At 44.4% G+C, this 17,823-nt stretch overlaps 1 protein-coding gene across 1 annotated transcript in view; it reads right to left on the reverse strand.

The window, feature by feature from the left end:
* LOC143291476 (uncharacterized) overlaps positions 1-17,823 on the reverse strand; it is an 82,810-nt gene that overhangs the window by 63,816 nt on the left and 1,171 nt on the right. The window contains exons 2-5 of the mRNA XM_076601355.1: positions 16,984-17,268; positions 14,476-14,702; positions 13,084-13,177; positions 11,121-11,273 (exon numbers count right to left, since the gene is read on the reverse strand). Coding sequence (XP_076457470.1) covers positions 11,121-11,273; positions 13,084-13,177; positions 14,476-14,702; positions 16,984-17,268 — 759 coding nt within the window. The remainder of the gene's footprint in view (positions 1-11,120; positions 11,274-13,083; positions 13,178-14,475; positions 14,703-16,983; positions 17,269-17,823) is intronic.

The following is a 17,823-nucleotide window of genomic DNA, read 5'->3' on the forward strand; positions in this document are numbered from 1 at the left end:
TCGCGATCGTTAAAGAGAGAGAGAGAGAGAGAGATGGTTACTTTGGTTGACCGACTGGTCATAAAAACAATAAGTCATGTGACCTGGCAACTTGAAAAACAATAGGTCATTTCAAAATTAAATGCGCCAATGACCGATGACCGATGTTGAACCTGATCCCTGCATACACCATAATGATTGTCTTTGAACATTGTTCTAATACTGACAGACCATTTCTTACATTGACTGTCTATGATTATTTTTCTTACACTGACAGTCCATCTCTCTTAATTATTGTACATGGTTATTTCTCGTAAGATTAAGTCCATTTTTCATACTGATTATCTATGATTGTTGGGTTGTTTGTTTTGTTTTTTCAAACTTACAATCCATTTCTCATAATGACTGTCAATCTGACAGCCCATTTATCATAATGATTGTTCATAATAATTGTTCTTACACTGTCAGACCATTTATCATAGTGATTGTCTATGATAATTATTCTCATACTGACGGTCCATTTATTATGTTATTTGTCTACAATTACTAGTAATCGTAGACAATCATTATGATAAAAGAACTGTCAGTATGAGAACAATTATCATAGACAATGATTATGATACAAGGACTGTCAGTATGACAACATGTTGTCATACTGACAGTCCTTGTATCATAATCATTGTCTATGATAATTGTTGTCATACTGACAGTCCTTTTATCATATTGATTGTCTATGATTACTGTTGTCATACTGACAGTCCTTTTATCATAATGATTGTCTATGATTACCGTTGTCATACTGACAGTTCTATGATTACTGTTGTCATATTGACAGTCCTTTTATCATAATGATTGTCTATGATTATTGTTGTCATACTGACAGTCCTTTTATCATAATGACTGTCTATGATTACTGTTGTCATACTGACAGTTCTATGATTACTGTTGTCATACTGACAGTCCTTTTATCATAATGATTGTCTATGATTACTGTTGTCATACTGACAGTCCTTTTATCATGATTGTCTATGATTGCTGTTGTCATACTGATAGTTCTTTTATCATAATGATTGTCTATGATTACTGTTGTCATACTGACAGTCCTTTTATCATATTGATTGTCTATGATTACTGTTGTCATACTGACAGTCCTTTTATCATGATTGTCTATGATTGCTGTTGTCATACTGATAGTTCTTTTATCATAATGATTGTCTATGATAATTGCTCTCATACTGACAGTCCTTTTATCATATTGATTGTCTATGATTACTGTTTACATACAGACAGTCCTTTTATCATAATGATTGTCTATGTTTACTGTTGTCATACTGACAGTTCTTTTATCATAATGATTGTCTATGATTACTGTTGTTATACTGATGACAGTCCATTTATCATAATGATTGTCTATGATTATTCTTATCATAATGACAGTCCATTTATCATAATGATTGTCTTTGATTATTCTTCTCATAATGACAGTCCATTTATCATAATGATTGTCTATGATTATTCTTATCATAATGACAGTCCATTTATCATAATGATTGTCTTTGATTATTCTTCTCATAATGACAGTCTATTTCTCATACTGGTTGTCAATAATTATTCAATATTCTTCTCATACGAACAGTAAATTTATCAGCTGTAATAGTCTGTTGATGATAATTTTTCTCTTACTGACACGACTAGGCCAATTTATCATCATGACTGTCAACTATTATTTTTCCTCACAACTCCTGTCTCTGTCTTTTTCACAATAAATCAGCATTTGTCCTGATCCTTTATTTGTAACCTACTTTCATACTGATGGTCTTTAACTCACTCCATACGAATGGCGAAAGAGACGACATTAACAGCGTTTCACCCCAATTACAACCATCAAAATATTACAAGCGGAAGGCTCTTACACTGAAGAGGTGAATGTTGACAAAGAATACCACAATTCTGATGACGGAAGCTAAAGGTTGGGTCATAGAGACACCCACTGGACATCCGAGGGGTCTGTGTAGAGGAGAAGAGAGGACTGGCCGTACTGAGTGAGTTAACACACTCCGGACGAATAGTTTTCTCCCTTGCTTTCCCCTGCAGACGACCCATTTGTTAGGGTTAGGAAAAAAAAAAAAAAAATCACAAAAAATACAAAACACAAAGTAACTGAATGAAACTCCCTGTACTTGACCCACTAACCCCTCTTCTAACGTCGTGTGTATGCCCATCCCCTTCCCTCTCTTTACAGCCCTCAGAAAAGCTGAGTCACTGTCAGTACCTTCTCGCTGGTAGCTTTCTTCACTGCAGATACTTTATTCAACGTTTTCATCATCCTCGTCAATGTCGAAACCTTCAGTCTGAAGCATTTCAATCATTTCAGCAGCAGTGAAAAGCCGCTGTCGGGATATAGTTTGCTCCAAAAATTTCCACTTCTATCGCCTGCGACGCCATTTTCCATACATATGCAAATTAGCTTGTCATATGGGGTACCAAGGTCAACGGCTGGCCAGCGAGTGTATAGTCATGGAAACCTTATGAAGAAACTTTCCAGTCAACCCTTGCAATGCCCGGTGTAGTTGCGATTTTTATGCTACCCCATGAGGAAAACGTTGACAAATTTTTAATTGTCGAAACCGCTATAGCATTCCGTTGTCTGCAATGCTACCTTACGTTAGGAACCGTTCCGTCGTCCGGAATGAGTTAATCTCCCATTTTTCAGTTTTAGTGACAGTTTCTCAAGGAGTTGTCAATGCCTTCAGACAAATCCATATATGCTACACCACATCTGCTTGGCAGAAAGATGCCTTACCAGCAGCATAACCCAACACACTTAGGCTATGAATGCATGTCTGTAAATTTGTGTAGCTCTGTCAGAGTGGACTTCTACAGAAATTTGTCAGTCAGAAGAAAACCCTTGTTGTGCTGCTGTGGGGTTGTTTTTTCAGTGCGCCAAGTGCGGGCTGCACAATGGGACGTCAGTTTATCGTCTTATCCGAATGACTAGATGCTCCGTTTGATTCTTCCCGTCTTCTTCTTCTTCTGCGTTCGTGGACTTCAACTCCCACGTTCACTTGTATATACGCGAGTGGGCTTTTTACGTGTATGACCGTTTTTACCCCGCTATGTAGGCAGCCATACTCCGCTTTCGGGGGTGTGCATGCTGGGTATGTTCTTGTTTCCATAACCCACCCAACGCTGACATGGATTACAGGATCTTTAATGTGTGTATTTGATCTTATGCTTGCATATACACACGAAGGGGGTTCAGGCACTGGCAGGTCTGCACATATGTTGACCTGGGAGATCGTAAAAATCTCCACCCTTTACCCACCAGGCGTCGTCACCGTGATTCGAACCCGGGACCCTCAGATTGACAGTCCACCGCTTTAACCACTCAGCTATTGTGCCCGTCGATTTTTCCTGTCAAAACTTGGGAGAAACAGTGAGAGCGGGAATCAAACACAGACCCTCACGGACACTGTGTTGGCAGATGAGCGTCTGAATTTCATTTTGTTTTAGAATGTCCCCAAAATACTTGTAATTCGAAACGAATTGATACCACATAAATATAAATCACATACGTCAATGTTTGGTTTATGCAATTTATTCAGTGCTGGAAAGAAAAAACACAACAAAATCTAAGTAAAATCATAAAACTTGGAAAGGGTGTGTAACTTTTGTTACATCTAAAACATACTTGTCAGTATGTTTAACTTTAAGTTTGATTTGTTTTGTTGCAAATCATTATCATTAGCTTGTGTGTGTGTGTGTGTGTGTGTGTGTATGCGCGTGCAAGCATGGGTGTACATTTTTGCATGTTTCGGAGACATCGTTGAACTGAAGTTGTGATTCAATGAGAATGTATTGTTATTGTATCCTCCACACCCCATAAGGGTCAAAAGGATTACATTTCTTTGAATCTTAATCACCCTGCCACCCCCCTCCTCATTGATTATATCTTCCATGATTGTAGATGTAACATAATGATGCTTTCCTTGGTGTTATTTTGCAATGCACTGTTGAAAGAACTGACGTTCTAGCTTCATTATTATTATTATTATTATTATTTTTTTGTAGAACAATTCAGTATGGCGCATTGTGATGGATGAACACTGCGTACAAACTGTAGTGTTCTGGCTGGTTGTAGAGTTTTAACATGGATGACTAACTGGTTCAAGTACTTTTCAATGTTTGACGAGTGTATGCCGCCATAATGACTGTTCAGGTGGCACTTTTGTGTGACTGTAGAGCTCTTTCATCATCTTTGATGAGAATGTACTGCCGTAATACTGACCAACAACTTGGGTACTGTTATAATTAATAAAAAAAAAACCGTAATTTTAGATAGAAAATTTCCTATTATATCAATTTTTAGCAAGAATGTACAGCCATAGCGATTGATGGATATGAAGTAAATTGTAAATTAACCTGTGTCCTGCGCAGTAATAGATGTTTATGTTCATTGAACTGTCAGTCTCTGCTGTTATGGAACTGAGTGAGGGCAGAGTGTGTGTGTGTGTGTGTGTGTGTGTGTGAGTGTACATGTGCTTGTGTGTGTGTGTGTATATATATATATATATATATATATATATATATATATATATATGTTCTCTCTCTCCTATAGCTGAACAGACAGACAATGATCTCTCTCCAACAGCTGAACAGACAGACACTGTTTTCTCTCCTGCAGCTGAACAGACAGCACTCTCCTACAATGGAACAGACATATAATGCTCTCTCCTACAACAGTACAGACAGACAACACTCTCCTACAGTTGAACAGACAAGACAACATTTTCCTACACCACTGAACAGACAGACAATGCTCTCTCCTATGGCTGAACAGACAGACAATGCTCTCTCTCTTACAGCTGAACACAGGCAATGCTCTCTCTCCTACCATTGAACAGACAATGCTCTCTCCTGTGGTTGAACAGACAATGCTCTCTCCTGTGGTTGAACAGACAGACAATGCTCTCTCTTACAGCTGAACACAGGCAATGCTCTCTCTCTCCTACCATTGAACAGACAATACTCTCTCCTGTGGTTGAACAGACAGACAATGCTCTCTCCTGTGGTTGAACAGACAGACAATGCTCTCTCCTGTGGTTGAACAGTCAATGCTCTCTCCTTTGGTTGAACAGACAGACAATGCTCTCTCCTGTGGTTGAACAGACAGACAATGCTCTCTCTCTTACAGCTGAACACAGGCAATGCTCTCTCTCCTACCATTGAACAGACAATGCTCTCTCCTGTGGTTGAACAGACAGACAATGCTCTCTCTCTTACAGCTGAACACAGGCAATGCTCTCTCTCCTACTGTTGAACAGTCAATGCTCTCTCCTGTGGCTGAACAGACAATGCTCTCTCCTGTGGTTGAACAGACAGACAATGCTCTCTCCTGTGGTTGAACAGACAGACAATGCTCTCTCCTGTGGTTGAACAGACAATGCTCTCTCTCTTACAGCTGAACACAGGCAATGCTCTCTCTCCTACCATTGAACAGACAATACTCTCTCCTGTGGTTGAACAGACAGACAATGCTCTCTCCTGTGGTTGAACAGACAGACAATGCTCTCTCTCTTACAGCTGAACAGACAGACAATGCTCTCTCTCTTACAGCTGAACACAGGCAATGCTCTCTCTCCTACCGTTGCACAGTCAATGCTCTCTCCTGTGGTTGAACAGACAGACAATGCTCTCTCCTGTGGTTGAACAGACAGACACATGTTTCTCTCCCTCTCTCCTAATGGTTGAACAGACAGACAGTGCTCTCTATCCCACAGTTGAACAGACAGACAGACAATACTCTCTCCAACAATTGAACAAAAGTCTCTCCAATGGTTGAACAGACAGACCGACCTTCAAGTACAATGCTCTCTCTCCCTCTCTCTCTCCAAACATTTAAATGTAATTCAAATTATGCATGTAAATGTTATAATGTGGTCGAAGATGAAACCCATTTTATAAACAATTGTGTCCTTTACAATAACCTGCGGCAAAAACATCTGAACTCTGAAGGTCAATCGTATGTTCACTTGCTGAAGAATGGTTCTGTTTACAGTCATCGTAAACTCTGCGTTTATATATTTAATGCCCTGAAGACACGACAGGAATTCTGTGACAACAACGATGAAAGTTAGAATTAATTTACTATGCACAAGAAGCACTTTTGTTCTACAGGTTTAAGTTAGTATGTATTTTACATTTGGTTGTCGCTGCGTGATCACCATGTTGTGTACTTTTGACCTCTTTCTAGGGGCCGGGGGCCTGGAGATTAAAGTTTTGTTCTTGTTCTTGTTCTCTCTCTCTCCAACGCTTGAACTGACAGTATCTCTAATTTCCTATGGTTCAGCACACATTATTATTATTATTATTATTATTACTACTACCTTTTTTAAATTATAATTATTATTTATTTATTTATTTATTTATGTATGCTTATCTATTATTTATTCACCTTTTTTTTTTCTCGAGGCCTGACTAAGCGCGTTGGGTTACGCTGCTGGTCAGGCATCTGCTTGGCAGATGTGGTGTAGCGTATATGGATTTGTCCGAATGCAGTGACGCCTCCTTGAGCAACTGAAACTGAAACTGAAACTCAGCACACATACAGACAGACAGACAATGTTCTTTCTCCCCTATAACTGTTGAACAGACAGAATGAATCTTCTCTCTCCTACAACCGAGCAAACAAACAGGGCCATGCCGGTGACAGCGATCGACCCGTCATAAAATGCCTGACTTCTGTTTATCATTTCGTTGATGTGAACTTTATCAGCACACTGTGTCTTGTTTAAAAAAAAAAAAAAAAAAATCATTTGGAGGCGGTGGCTTATACAAGCAATGGTGCAAAGCACCTTGTAGTCTGCAAACAATCACACAGACAGGATAACAGATAGATGGACACAGACAGACAAGACAAGACAAGACAAGACAATGGTTTATTTGTTAGGCCTCCGGCCCATAACAAAGGAGTGGGCCACTAACAAAAATATTACATAATGAATCAAATAGTGTGAATAATACATCAATGCGCATGTGACTTGCAAGCTCTCTCTCTCTCGCTCTCATTCTCTCTCTCTCTCTCTCATTATCTCTCTCTCTCTCTCCTCCCTCAAACACATGCACGCGCGCATATACACACCCACATACACGCTCGCGCGCTAAACACACAGATCCAGCGATCCGGATTAAGTGAAATGCTGACAAGCTAACAAAACTTACAAAAATTAATTACAAATTGCAAGAATCAGAAAAAAAGGGGGGGGGGGTTGATGTATATGCCACAGGGTAACAAAATGCATACCTATATTCATCCACTCGTGTCCAAGTACAAAAGCTCCGCTCTCACGCCAAAAGCCTTGCTTGCAGACAAAAAACGACAACTTCGCAACTAAAGATTCCGACACACAGGACATCAAAGCAGCAAATTTGAACAAGATGGACACAGACGGAGAAAACAGAGCTGAAAGACAGAAATATATATATATGGAGGAACAGACGGAGAAACAGACAGGCAGAGAAAAAGACAGAGGAACAGACAGACAGCAGAACAGACAGTCAGAGAAACAGACAGAGAATGAACAGACGGAGAAACAGACAGACAGGACCAGTCAAAAGAGGTAACTAACAGGCAGAGGCACAGACAGATGGAGGACCAGATATACAGAGCAACAGACATGGGGAACAAACAGAGGAGCTGACAGACAAGAGGAGGACACAGAGGGAGGAACAGATATACAGAGCAACAGACGTGGGGAACATACAGAGGAGCTGACAGACAAGAGGAGGACACAGAGGGAGGAACAGATATACAGAGCAACAGACGTGGGGAGCTGACAGACAAGAGGAGGACACAGAGGGAGGAACAGATATACAGAGCAACAGACGTGGGGAGCTGAAAGACAAGAAGAGGACACAGAGGGAGGAACAGATATACAGAGCAACAGACGTGGGGAGCTGAAAGACAAGAAGAGGACACAGAGGGAGGAACAGATATACAGAGCAACAGACGTGGGGAGCTGAAAGACAAGAAGAGGACACAGAGGGAGGAACAGATATACAGAGCAACAGACGTGGGGAGCTGAAAGACAAGAAGAGGACACAGAGGGAGGAACAGATATACAGAGCAACAGACGTGGGGAGCTGAAAGACAAGAAGAGGACACAGAGGGAGGAACAGATATACAGAGCAACAGACGTGGGGAGCTGAAAGACAAGAGGAGGACACAGAGGGAGGAACAGATATACAGAGCAACAGACGTGGGGAGCTGAAAGACAAGAGGAGGACACAGAGGGAGGAACAGATATACAGAGCAACAGACGTGGGGAACATACAGAGGAGCTGAAAGACAAGAGGAGGACACAGAGGGAGGAACAGATATACAGAGCAACAGACGTGGGGAACATACAGAGGAGCTGACAGACAAGAGGAGGACACAGAGGGAGGAACAGACGGACAGAAGAACAGAGTGAGAAACAGGCACAGGAACTGGCAGACAGTGGATGAACGGATAGAGGAACAGACAAACAGAGGGGCAGACTGACAGACAGAGGGACAGACTGACAGACAGACTGACAGACAGAGGGACAGACTGACAGACAGACTGACAGACAGAGGGACAGACTGACAGACAGAGGGACAGACTGACAGACAGAGGGACAGACTGACAGACAGACTGACAGACAGAGGGACAGACTGACAGACAGACTGACAGACAGAGGGACAGACTGACAGACAGAGGGACAGACTGACAGACAGACTGACAGACAGAGGGACAGACTGACAGACAGAGGGACAGACTGACAGACTGAGAATTAGACAAGAGGAACAGACTCAGACAGACAGACAGACAGAGGGGGGTGGGGGGGGCAGACTCACAGTGAGAGGTGGCCTGACGCAGGATGTGGTCGGTCAGCTTGGTGTGGCTGAAGAAGAGCCCCCGACAGGTGGGGGCACAACGATCACACAGACAGGCTGAACAGACAGACAGAGAGAGAGACAGACGGAGGAAGCAAGAGAGGGACTCACACTACATGCACAGACAGACAGACAGACAGACAGAAGATAACTAGAGAGGTGCACACACAGGACAGAGAAACAGAGAAAGGCAGAGGAGGAACAGACAGAGAAACAGACTGACAGAGTAACAGACAGACAGCAGAACAGACAGACAGAGGATGAACAGACAGACAGCAGAACAGACTGACAGAGGATGAACAGACAGACAGCAGAACAGACAGACAGAGGATGAACAGACAGACAGCAGAACACACAGGCAGAAGAGACAGAGGATGAACAGACAGAGTAACAGACAGACAGCAGAACAGAGGATGAACAAACAGCAGAACAGACAGGCAGAAGAGACAGACAGAGGATGAACAGACAGACAGCAGAACAGAGGACGAACAGACAGAGGATGAACAGACAGCAGAAGAGACAGACAGAGGATGAACAGACAGACAGCAGAACAGACAGACAGAGGAACACACTGAGAAACAGACAGAAAATATGACAGACAGCGGATGAACAGACAGAAGAACAGATATAGGAACAGACAGACTCTCACAAAGAGGGGAACAGACAAGACCCACAAACAGTCCTGAACAGACAGACAGAGAAACAGACATAGACAAACAGAGGGGGGCAGACTCTAACAGACAGACAGACAGAGGGGTGGGGGGCGGGGGGCGGGGGGGTGGCGGGATTGGGGGGGCAGACTCACAGTGAGAGGTGGCCTGACGCAGGATGTGGTCGGTCAGCTTGGTGTGGCTGAAGAAGAGCCCCCGACAGGTGGGGGCACAACGATCACACAGACAGGCTGAACAGACAGACAGAAGATGACTAGAGAGGTGCACACACAGGACAGAGACACAGAGAAAGACAGAGGAACAGGCGGAGGGACTCACTGTGGATGAGGCAGAGGAGGAACAGACAGAGGGACAGAACTGACAGAGTAACAGACAGACAGCAGAACAGACAGACAGAGGATGAACAGACATACAGCAGAACAGACAGGCAGAGGATTAACAGACAGCAGAACAGAGGATGAACAGACAGACAGACAGACAGACAGACAACAGAACAGACAGACAGAGGAACACACTGAGAAACAGACAGAAAATATGACAGACAGCGGATGAACAGACAGAAGAACAGATATAGGAACAGACAGACTCTCACAAAGAGGGGAACTGACAAGACAGAGGGGTAGACCCACAAACAGTCCTGAACAGACAGAGAAACAGACATAGACAAACAGAGGGGGGCAGACTCTAACAGACAGACAGACAGAGGGGTGGGGGGAGGGGGGGCGGGGGGTGGGGGGAGTGGGGGGGCAGACTCACAGTGAGAGGTGGCCTGACGCAGGATGTGGTCGGTCAGCTTGGTGTGGCTGAAGAAGAGCCCCCGACAGGTGGGGGCACAACGATCACACAGACAGGCTGAACAGACAGACAGAGAGAGAGACAGACGGAGGAAGCAAGAGAGGGACTCACACTGCATGCACAGACAGACAGACAGACAGAAGATAACTAGAGAGGTGCACACACAGGACAGAGACACAGAGAAAGACAGAGGAGCAGGCGGAGGGACTCACTGTGGATGAGGCAGAGGAGGAACAGACAGAGAAACAGACAGACAGCAGAACAGACAGACAGAGGATGAACAGACAGAGAGCAGAACAGAGGGTGAACAGACAGACAGCAGAACAGACAGGCAGAAGAGACAGAGGATGAACAGACAGCAGAAGAGACAGAGGATGAACAGACAGCAGAAGAGACAGGACGAACAGAGGATGAACAGACAGCAGAAGAGACAGACAGAGGATGAACAGACAGACAGCAGAAGAGACAGAGGATGAACAGGCAGACAGCAGAACAGACAGACAGAGGATGAACAGACAGCAGAACAGACAGACAGAGGATGAACAGACAGATAGCTGAACAGACAGACAGAGGAACACACTGAGAAACAGACAGAAGATATGACAGACAGCGGATGAACAGACAAAAGAACAGACATAGGAACAGACAGACAAACAAAGGGGGGCAGACTCTAACAGACAGACAAACAGAGGGACACCCACACAGACAGAGGGGTGTGTGTGGGGGGGGGGGGGGGGGGGGGGGGGGGTGCAGACTCACAGTGAGAGGTGGCCTGACGCAGGATGTGGTCGGTCAGCTTGGTGTGGCTGAAGAAGAGCCCCCCACAGGTGGGGCAGGCCACCTGCTTCTCCTGGGTGTGGCTGCGCAGGTGCTCCTTCAGCTTGTTCTTGTTCTGCACGTTCGTCTCGCACCCTGGGCCAAGAATGAATGATGAATGACAACGATAACTTTATACAGCGCCTGTCCTCGGTCGGATACCAAGCTCTTACTCTTAGCGCTTTACAAACAAGGGGGCATTCAGCACAACAGGCTGCCTACCCGGGTAGAGCTGACTGAAGCCATGAAGGGCGTTTTTTGTACCAGGTATCTGACGGGCGCAATAGCCGAGTGGTTAAAGCGTTGGACTGTCAATATGAGGGTCCCGGGTTCGAATCACGGTGACGGCGCCTGGTGGGTAAAGGGTGGAGATTTTTACGATCTCCCAGGTCAACATACGTGCAGACCTGCCAGTGCCTGAACCCCTTTCGTGTGTATATGCAAGCAGGAGATCAAATACGCACGTTAAAGATCTTGTAATCCATGTCAGCGTTTGGTGGGTTATGGAAACAAGAACATACCCCAGCATGCACACCCCTGAAAACAGAGTATGGCTGCCTACATGGCAGGGGTAAAAACGGCCATACATGTAAAAGCCCACTCGTGTGCATACGAGTGAACGCAGAAGAAGAAGTACCAGGTATCTGTTTGTCAATAAGATAAGATAAGATAAGATAAGAATAACTTTATTATCTCCAACTGGAGAAATTTGGTCAGGTGCATTATCACAACATAGACAAGTAAACAACATGGGGACCATAACTGTAAAAGCCAACAACAGCCCCTACAAATATTACGAAGATATAAATGTAAAAAAAATATCACATACGTTTCATACATATATCCACACACTGCAGGTAATAACTAGTATTCTTAATGTAAAAACAGAAAGAATTAAGAAACATTATTTGAATATAATTATAAACATAGCCTACTATACTGCACATTGATTATAATAGATTAGATAAGAATAAAGATGAATTGCAGAAAACCACAACCAGATAATCAGCACACCCCCCCCCCCCCCACCCCCCGTGGATAACTTGATTAAACAAGAGTTAGAAACATATGTTCTCAAATAAAAGCATTTCACATATTCGCTTTTAAAAACATTGCAATTAATTATTACATCGTAATTGGCGGTTGTCACATACGTTGGCTCAAACAAGGGGTTGATGTGTGTGTTGGAGAAAAGGAAAGAAAGAAGGAACCTCACAAAGACTACAATGTCCGTTCAAAATGTTAACATACTATTCGTCACCTGTACGCTTCATGCAGCGTTTAAATACACACTTCCGTAAAATGACAACTCTACAAACATTTACACAAACACACCACCCCAGGTCAGTCAACAAACCTGACCACACCATCACAAACTTCAGACACTAAAATCCAGCAAGAAAATGTCCATTAATTAGATGGTAGATGGATTCTAGACCTACATCAATGTAATACAGTACCATGCTTCCTGAATTTATTAAAAAAAATTTTTAAAAACAACCAAATGGATACATAAAACACAATGACCTCAAAAACAACAAGAAGAGAGGCAAAGCCTTCAAGACTCACTTGTGATACACTTTAAAAAAAAAAAAATCCAAGCTTTTTATGTATTGAGTATAATTTGAAAATGTAATGTTCAAGATGAGAAAGATCAGTTTAAAGCAAATTAAGTCCCCTAGCATTAATTACAGAGTAATTTCCCTTCTTTACTATCTGCACCAAAACGTTTGCAAAATAAATAAAAACTTCCATGCTTAGCAAAAGAAGTTTACACAAGTGAGTCAAAAAACCAAAAAAAAAACCAAATGGATACATAAAACACAATGACCTCAAAAACAACAACAAAAAGAGCACTCCAGGGGTTAACGACAGCAGCACGGTGATCAGTGACGCTGACACTGACCTGTCCACTGACACTTGCAGGCCGTGCCGGGGCTGTACTCCTCAGAGTGGTGACCCACGTGGGAGTAGAAGTAGTACGGGTTGTCGAAGATGATCTGCAAAACACATCACACCACATCACATCACTCGCAACTAAGCCATTATAGTCATCAGTAGGGGGGGAGGGCATAGTATGTGGTGACTTAAGGACTTCCCATCAGAACAGGCACCACTGAACACCACCCAAAGTAGATTCAGCAGCAGGTGCAGGGGTCTCCCCTGGTGTCACGGCCTCCTGGCGAGCTAACATCAACAGTTCCCTGTGGACTGCAGAATGTGACGGATCAATCCAGGAACTGCTGTTGAACAGGGGACACTGAACGAGTGGCAAGGGAGTTAACGCCACTGGAAAAACAGTGCTGATTATCAAACAGCAAAAACAGTTTTACAAACAAAAAGCAAGCAAACAACATATAATAACAATATGCTATTCAACAGCAGATCAAATTAAGGTGCCATCTTACACGCGCACATACCTAAAGCATACAAGTTGTAGAGTCGCACCATCCATCGTTGCTGTTTTAGCTCTTTCACCACCAAGTTTCTCCACGAAAAACACTCACCAGCACTAAACATTTCAGCTCTACCCTCTCAGGCACACACATCAGCTCATGACTAAACCAATACAATGGACCTGTTCCCTTCAACCTTGGTCAGAGGGTGAAGGTTAGTCATTGTTCTTGTGCGCAGGGGGTGGGGGTGGGGGTGGGGGTGGAGCTGGCTGCCACTGTCAAGCTTTGTTACAATGTGAAAAACAGTCCTTTCAACATGACCCCTTGATGTTGACTGAAGTCAGTCGCCTATGGCAGTTGTGTCTCATCAGTCAACTCATTATATACCCCACCGCTACAACCATACCGGCTACATCTCCCTGGACCAGAACTACTGCAGTAAAAAGTAGGGTTGCTCACTTAAAAGATGAAAACTGGTGGAGAATTGTTGATTTAATCAGTCAAACAAAGCTTCATTTTCATGCTTCAGTTTCAGTAAGATGGGTGGATGCTGCATCAGTTGAAATTTGCATAATTACTTCCTTTGGTTCAACTGTCTCACTCGCTTGGAACAGTTCTTATATATCGTCAAGTGACCATTTTTTCCCTCTTGATTTTCTTTTATCTTTTCAAAATTTGATTCTGTATTAAAAAAAAAAAAAAAAAAAAAAAAAAATTGTTTATACAAAACTTGGTTCTTTTTAGGGACTTTCCATAGCTCTGACCTCTCAAACCTATATTTTAGAGGCTCTTAGTAGCCCACTAAAAGGCGGCTTCTAAAAAACCAGGCTTTCTAGTGAAATTTTCAAGGCCTGTGCGAACCCTGTCCAACCTTAACCCCACCCTAACCCCCTCCGTCTCACCTTGCACTCGGCCCAGCCGCACTGCAGGTTGTCCGGCAGCTCGGGGATCCAGTTACAGCTCTGCTGGCCCAGGGAGCAGGTGCCCAGGTTCAAAACCTTGGCCACGTGGGCACCCAGGAACTTGAGGCGCACGTGGAAGACGTGGAAGTAGACGTGGCGGTTGAAGTCGATCATGGAGCCCAGGATCTGGGCGCCGCAGTCCCGCCACCCGCAGGTCAGGCAGAGGCCTAGAGATAAGGTGAGATAAGATGAGAATAACTTTATTATCTCCAATTGGAGAGATTTGGTACACCAACCACAACATCACCATCAACAACTCTTTACACACACACCACAACACCAACCCCCACTCTTTACACACACACACACCACCACCCCCCACTCTTTACACACACACCACCACACATCGCCACCACCAACTCTTTACACAGAGTGTGAACACCGCCAGCAACAACCATCATCCATGTTTTACAACACACATACACACACACACACCATGACACACCACCACCACCCCACTCTTGACTTTACACACACACACCACCATACATCACCACCACCAACTCTTTACACACACACACACACCACCACCACCCATGCTTTACACACACACTACAACACACTACCCCCACTCTTTACACACACCACACCACCACCACCTATACCTTACATACACACAACACACCACCACCACCAACTCTACACACTACAACACACTACCACCCCCCACTCTTTACACACACCATGACACACCACCACCCCCCACTCTTGACTTTACACACACACCACCATACATCACCACCAGCAACTCTTTACACACACCCCAACACAAAACCACCACCCACTCTTTACACACACACCACCATACATCACCACCAACAACTCTTTACACACACACCCCAACACAAAACCACCACCAACTCTTTACACACACACACACCACAACACACCACCACCACCCACGCTTTACACACACAACACAACACACCACCACCAGCCATGCTTAATTAAACACACACACCACAACACACCACCGCCACCCACTCTTTACACACACAACACAACACACCACCACCAGCCATGCTTAATTAAACACACACACCACAACACACCACCACCACCCACGCTTTACACACACACCACAACACACCACCACCACCCACGCTTTACACACACACCACAACACACCACCTCCAGCCAAGCTTTAAACACACACACCACAACACACCACCACCACCCACGCTTTACACACACACCACAACACACCACCACCACCCACTCTTTACACACACACCACAACACACCACCACCACCCACTCTTTACACACACACCACAACACACCACCACCACCCACGCTTTACACACACACCACAACACACCACCACCACCCACGCTTTACACACACACCACAACACACCACCACCAGCAAAGCTTTAAACACACACACCACAACACACTTACCAACACCCACGCTTTACACACACACACACACTAAAACACACTTACCAACACCCACACTTTACACACACACACCACAACACACCACTGTTCCGATAAAAGGGTAATCTGCTTTCTTGTTTTCTTCTTTTTTTCCTGCCCCATCACCTGCAACAATATATACTCTCAACAGGTACACACATATCCTCACACACACACTCTCTCTCTCTGTGTCTGTCTCACACACACACTCTCTCTCTTTCTTTGTCAAACACACACACACATACACCATCTTCACACACACACACACATAACAGGCCCAACACACACACATACATACACATACACACACACACATACACACTCACAACCCCAACACATACACACACACACTGTGAACAGCCCCGCTCCTACCGCACACACTCACACACACACACAAACACACACACAAAGTGACACACACACACCCTTACTCCCAGAGAGCTAGGCAAGGGGCTGAGGCCCGAACACCTGAAGCAGGTACAGGTAAATGATGTATTGTGAACAGGTAAACACACCCTCAAACACACACACACACACACACAAACACACACACCACCGTTACACAAACACAGCCACACCCACATGTCCAGTAATATCACTGAAAGTGAAAAGATATTAAATCAAAGAAACACACACACAAACACACATACACACACACTGGTGCACACACATAAACATGTATACAAACACACATCATGTCTTAAGTGAACAGATGTCAAATCAAAAAAAGAAAACATACACACATACATACAAGCAATGCTTTTTTCCTACCCTCATCTAATATCACTTACAGTGAAAAGATGTTAAACTAACGAACGAACGAAGCAATGCTAACCCCCACCCCCACCCCCAGCACACACACACACACCCTTTCCACTGGATAGAAGAATGGAGGGGGAGGGGGTGGGGGGGTGGGGGTGGGATGGGGGAATAGATGATATATATATATTTGTTGTCAACAGGTTCGCACATCCTCACACACAAACCACCCCCGAAACAACCACCCACCCCCACCCCCACCCCCTTACCCCCAGACAGCGGGGCGGGAGGCTGTGGCCCCAGCACCTGCAGCAGGTACAGGTGGATGTGGATGCTGACGTGCTGCAGAGTCTCCTTCATGCCCGTGTTGACGGCGCCGCAGTCCCCCCACGCGCAGGCCAGCTGCAGCTGCTCCTCCTTCAGACGGGGGATGGACTTCACCTTGCGCTTCCACTCCTCTCCTCCTCCTCCCCCCCCACCCCCTCCTCCTCCACCTTCTCCTTCCTCCCTCGCTCTGTCCCCCATCACCGGCTCGTCCTGTACCGCTGTTGCTGCTGTTGGGACAGGGGGTGTGGGGGGTGAAGGGGTGAATGGTTTGGTTGGATGGTGTGGTGGGGGTTGTGGGGGTCGGGGGGATGGGGATTGTGAAGGAGTGGGTGGTGGTGTTTGAGTTGGGGGTTGGGGGGGGGGGGGGAAGAGGAGAGGACAAGACAAATGTTTTATTCAAAGAAAATATTGCAATCGTTCATGTAACCAATCGTAAAACCAAAATGTGAAAGAAACAATTAAAAAAGAAAAAAAAGAAAAAAAGTGAAACACATTGTAATAATAATCACACAAAAATGTAAATCATATAATTTGGCATTGCAGCTCACAAAATATCAATAACTGCTGCCATACAAAGTCACTGGTTGAGAGATTCTAAAGAGTTGGAGATGGAGGTAAAAAACGACAAACAAAAAACTATGAGTGTGTTTCTATCAAGCATATTGTATAGATGCTGAATAGCAAAAGTGAATGAGTGTTCCCTAATACATGAATGTAAACATAACTGTTCTCAAGATGAATTTGTAAAGCATAAGTTGAACAAGTGACAAATGGGATCCGCT

This window comes from Babylonia areolata, chromosome 17 (genome assembly GCF_041734735.1).
Source record: "Babylonia areolata isolate BAREFJ2019XMU chromosome 17, ASM4173473v1, whole genome shotgun sequence".
Lineage (NCBI taxonomy): Eukaryota > Metazoa > Mollusca > Gastropoda > Neogastropoda > Buccinidae > Babylonia > Babylonia areolata.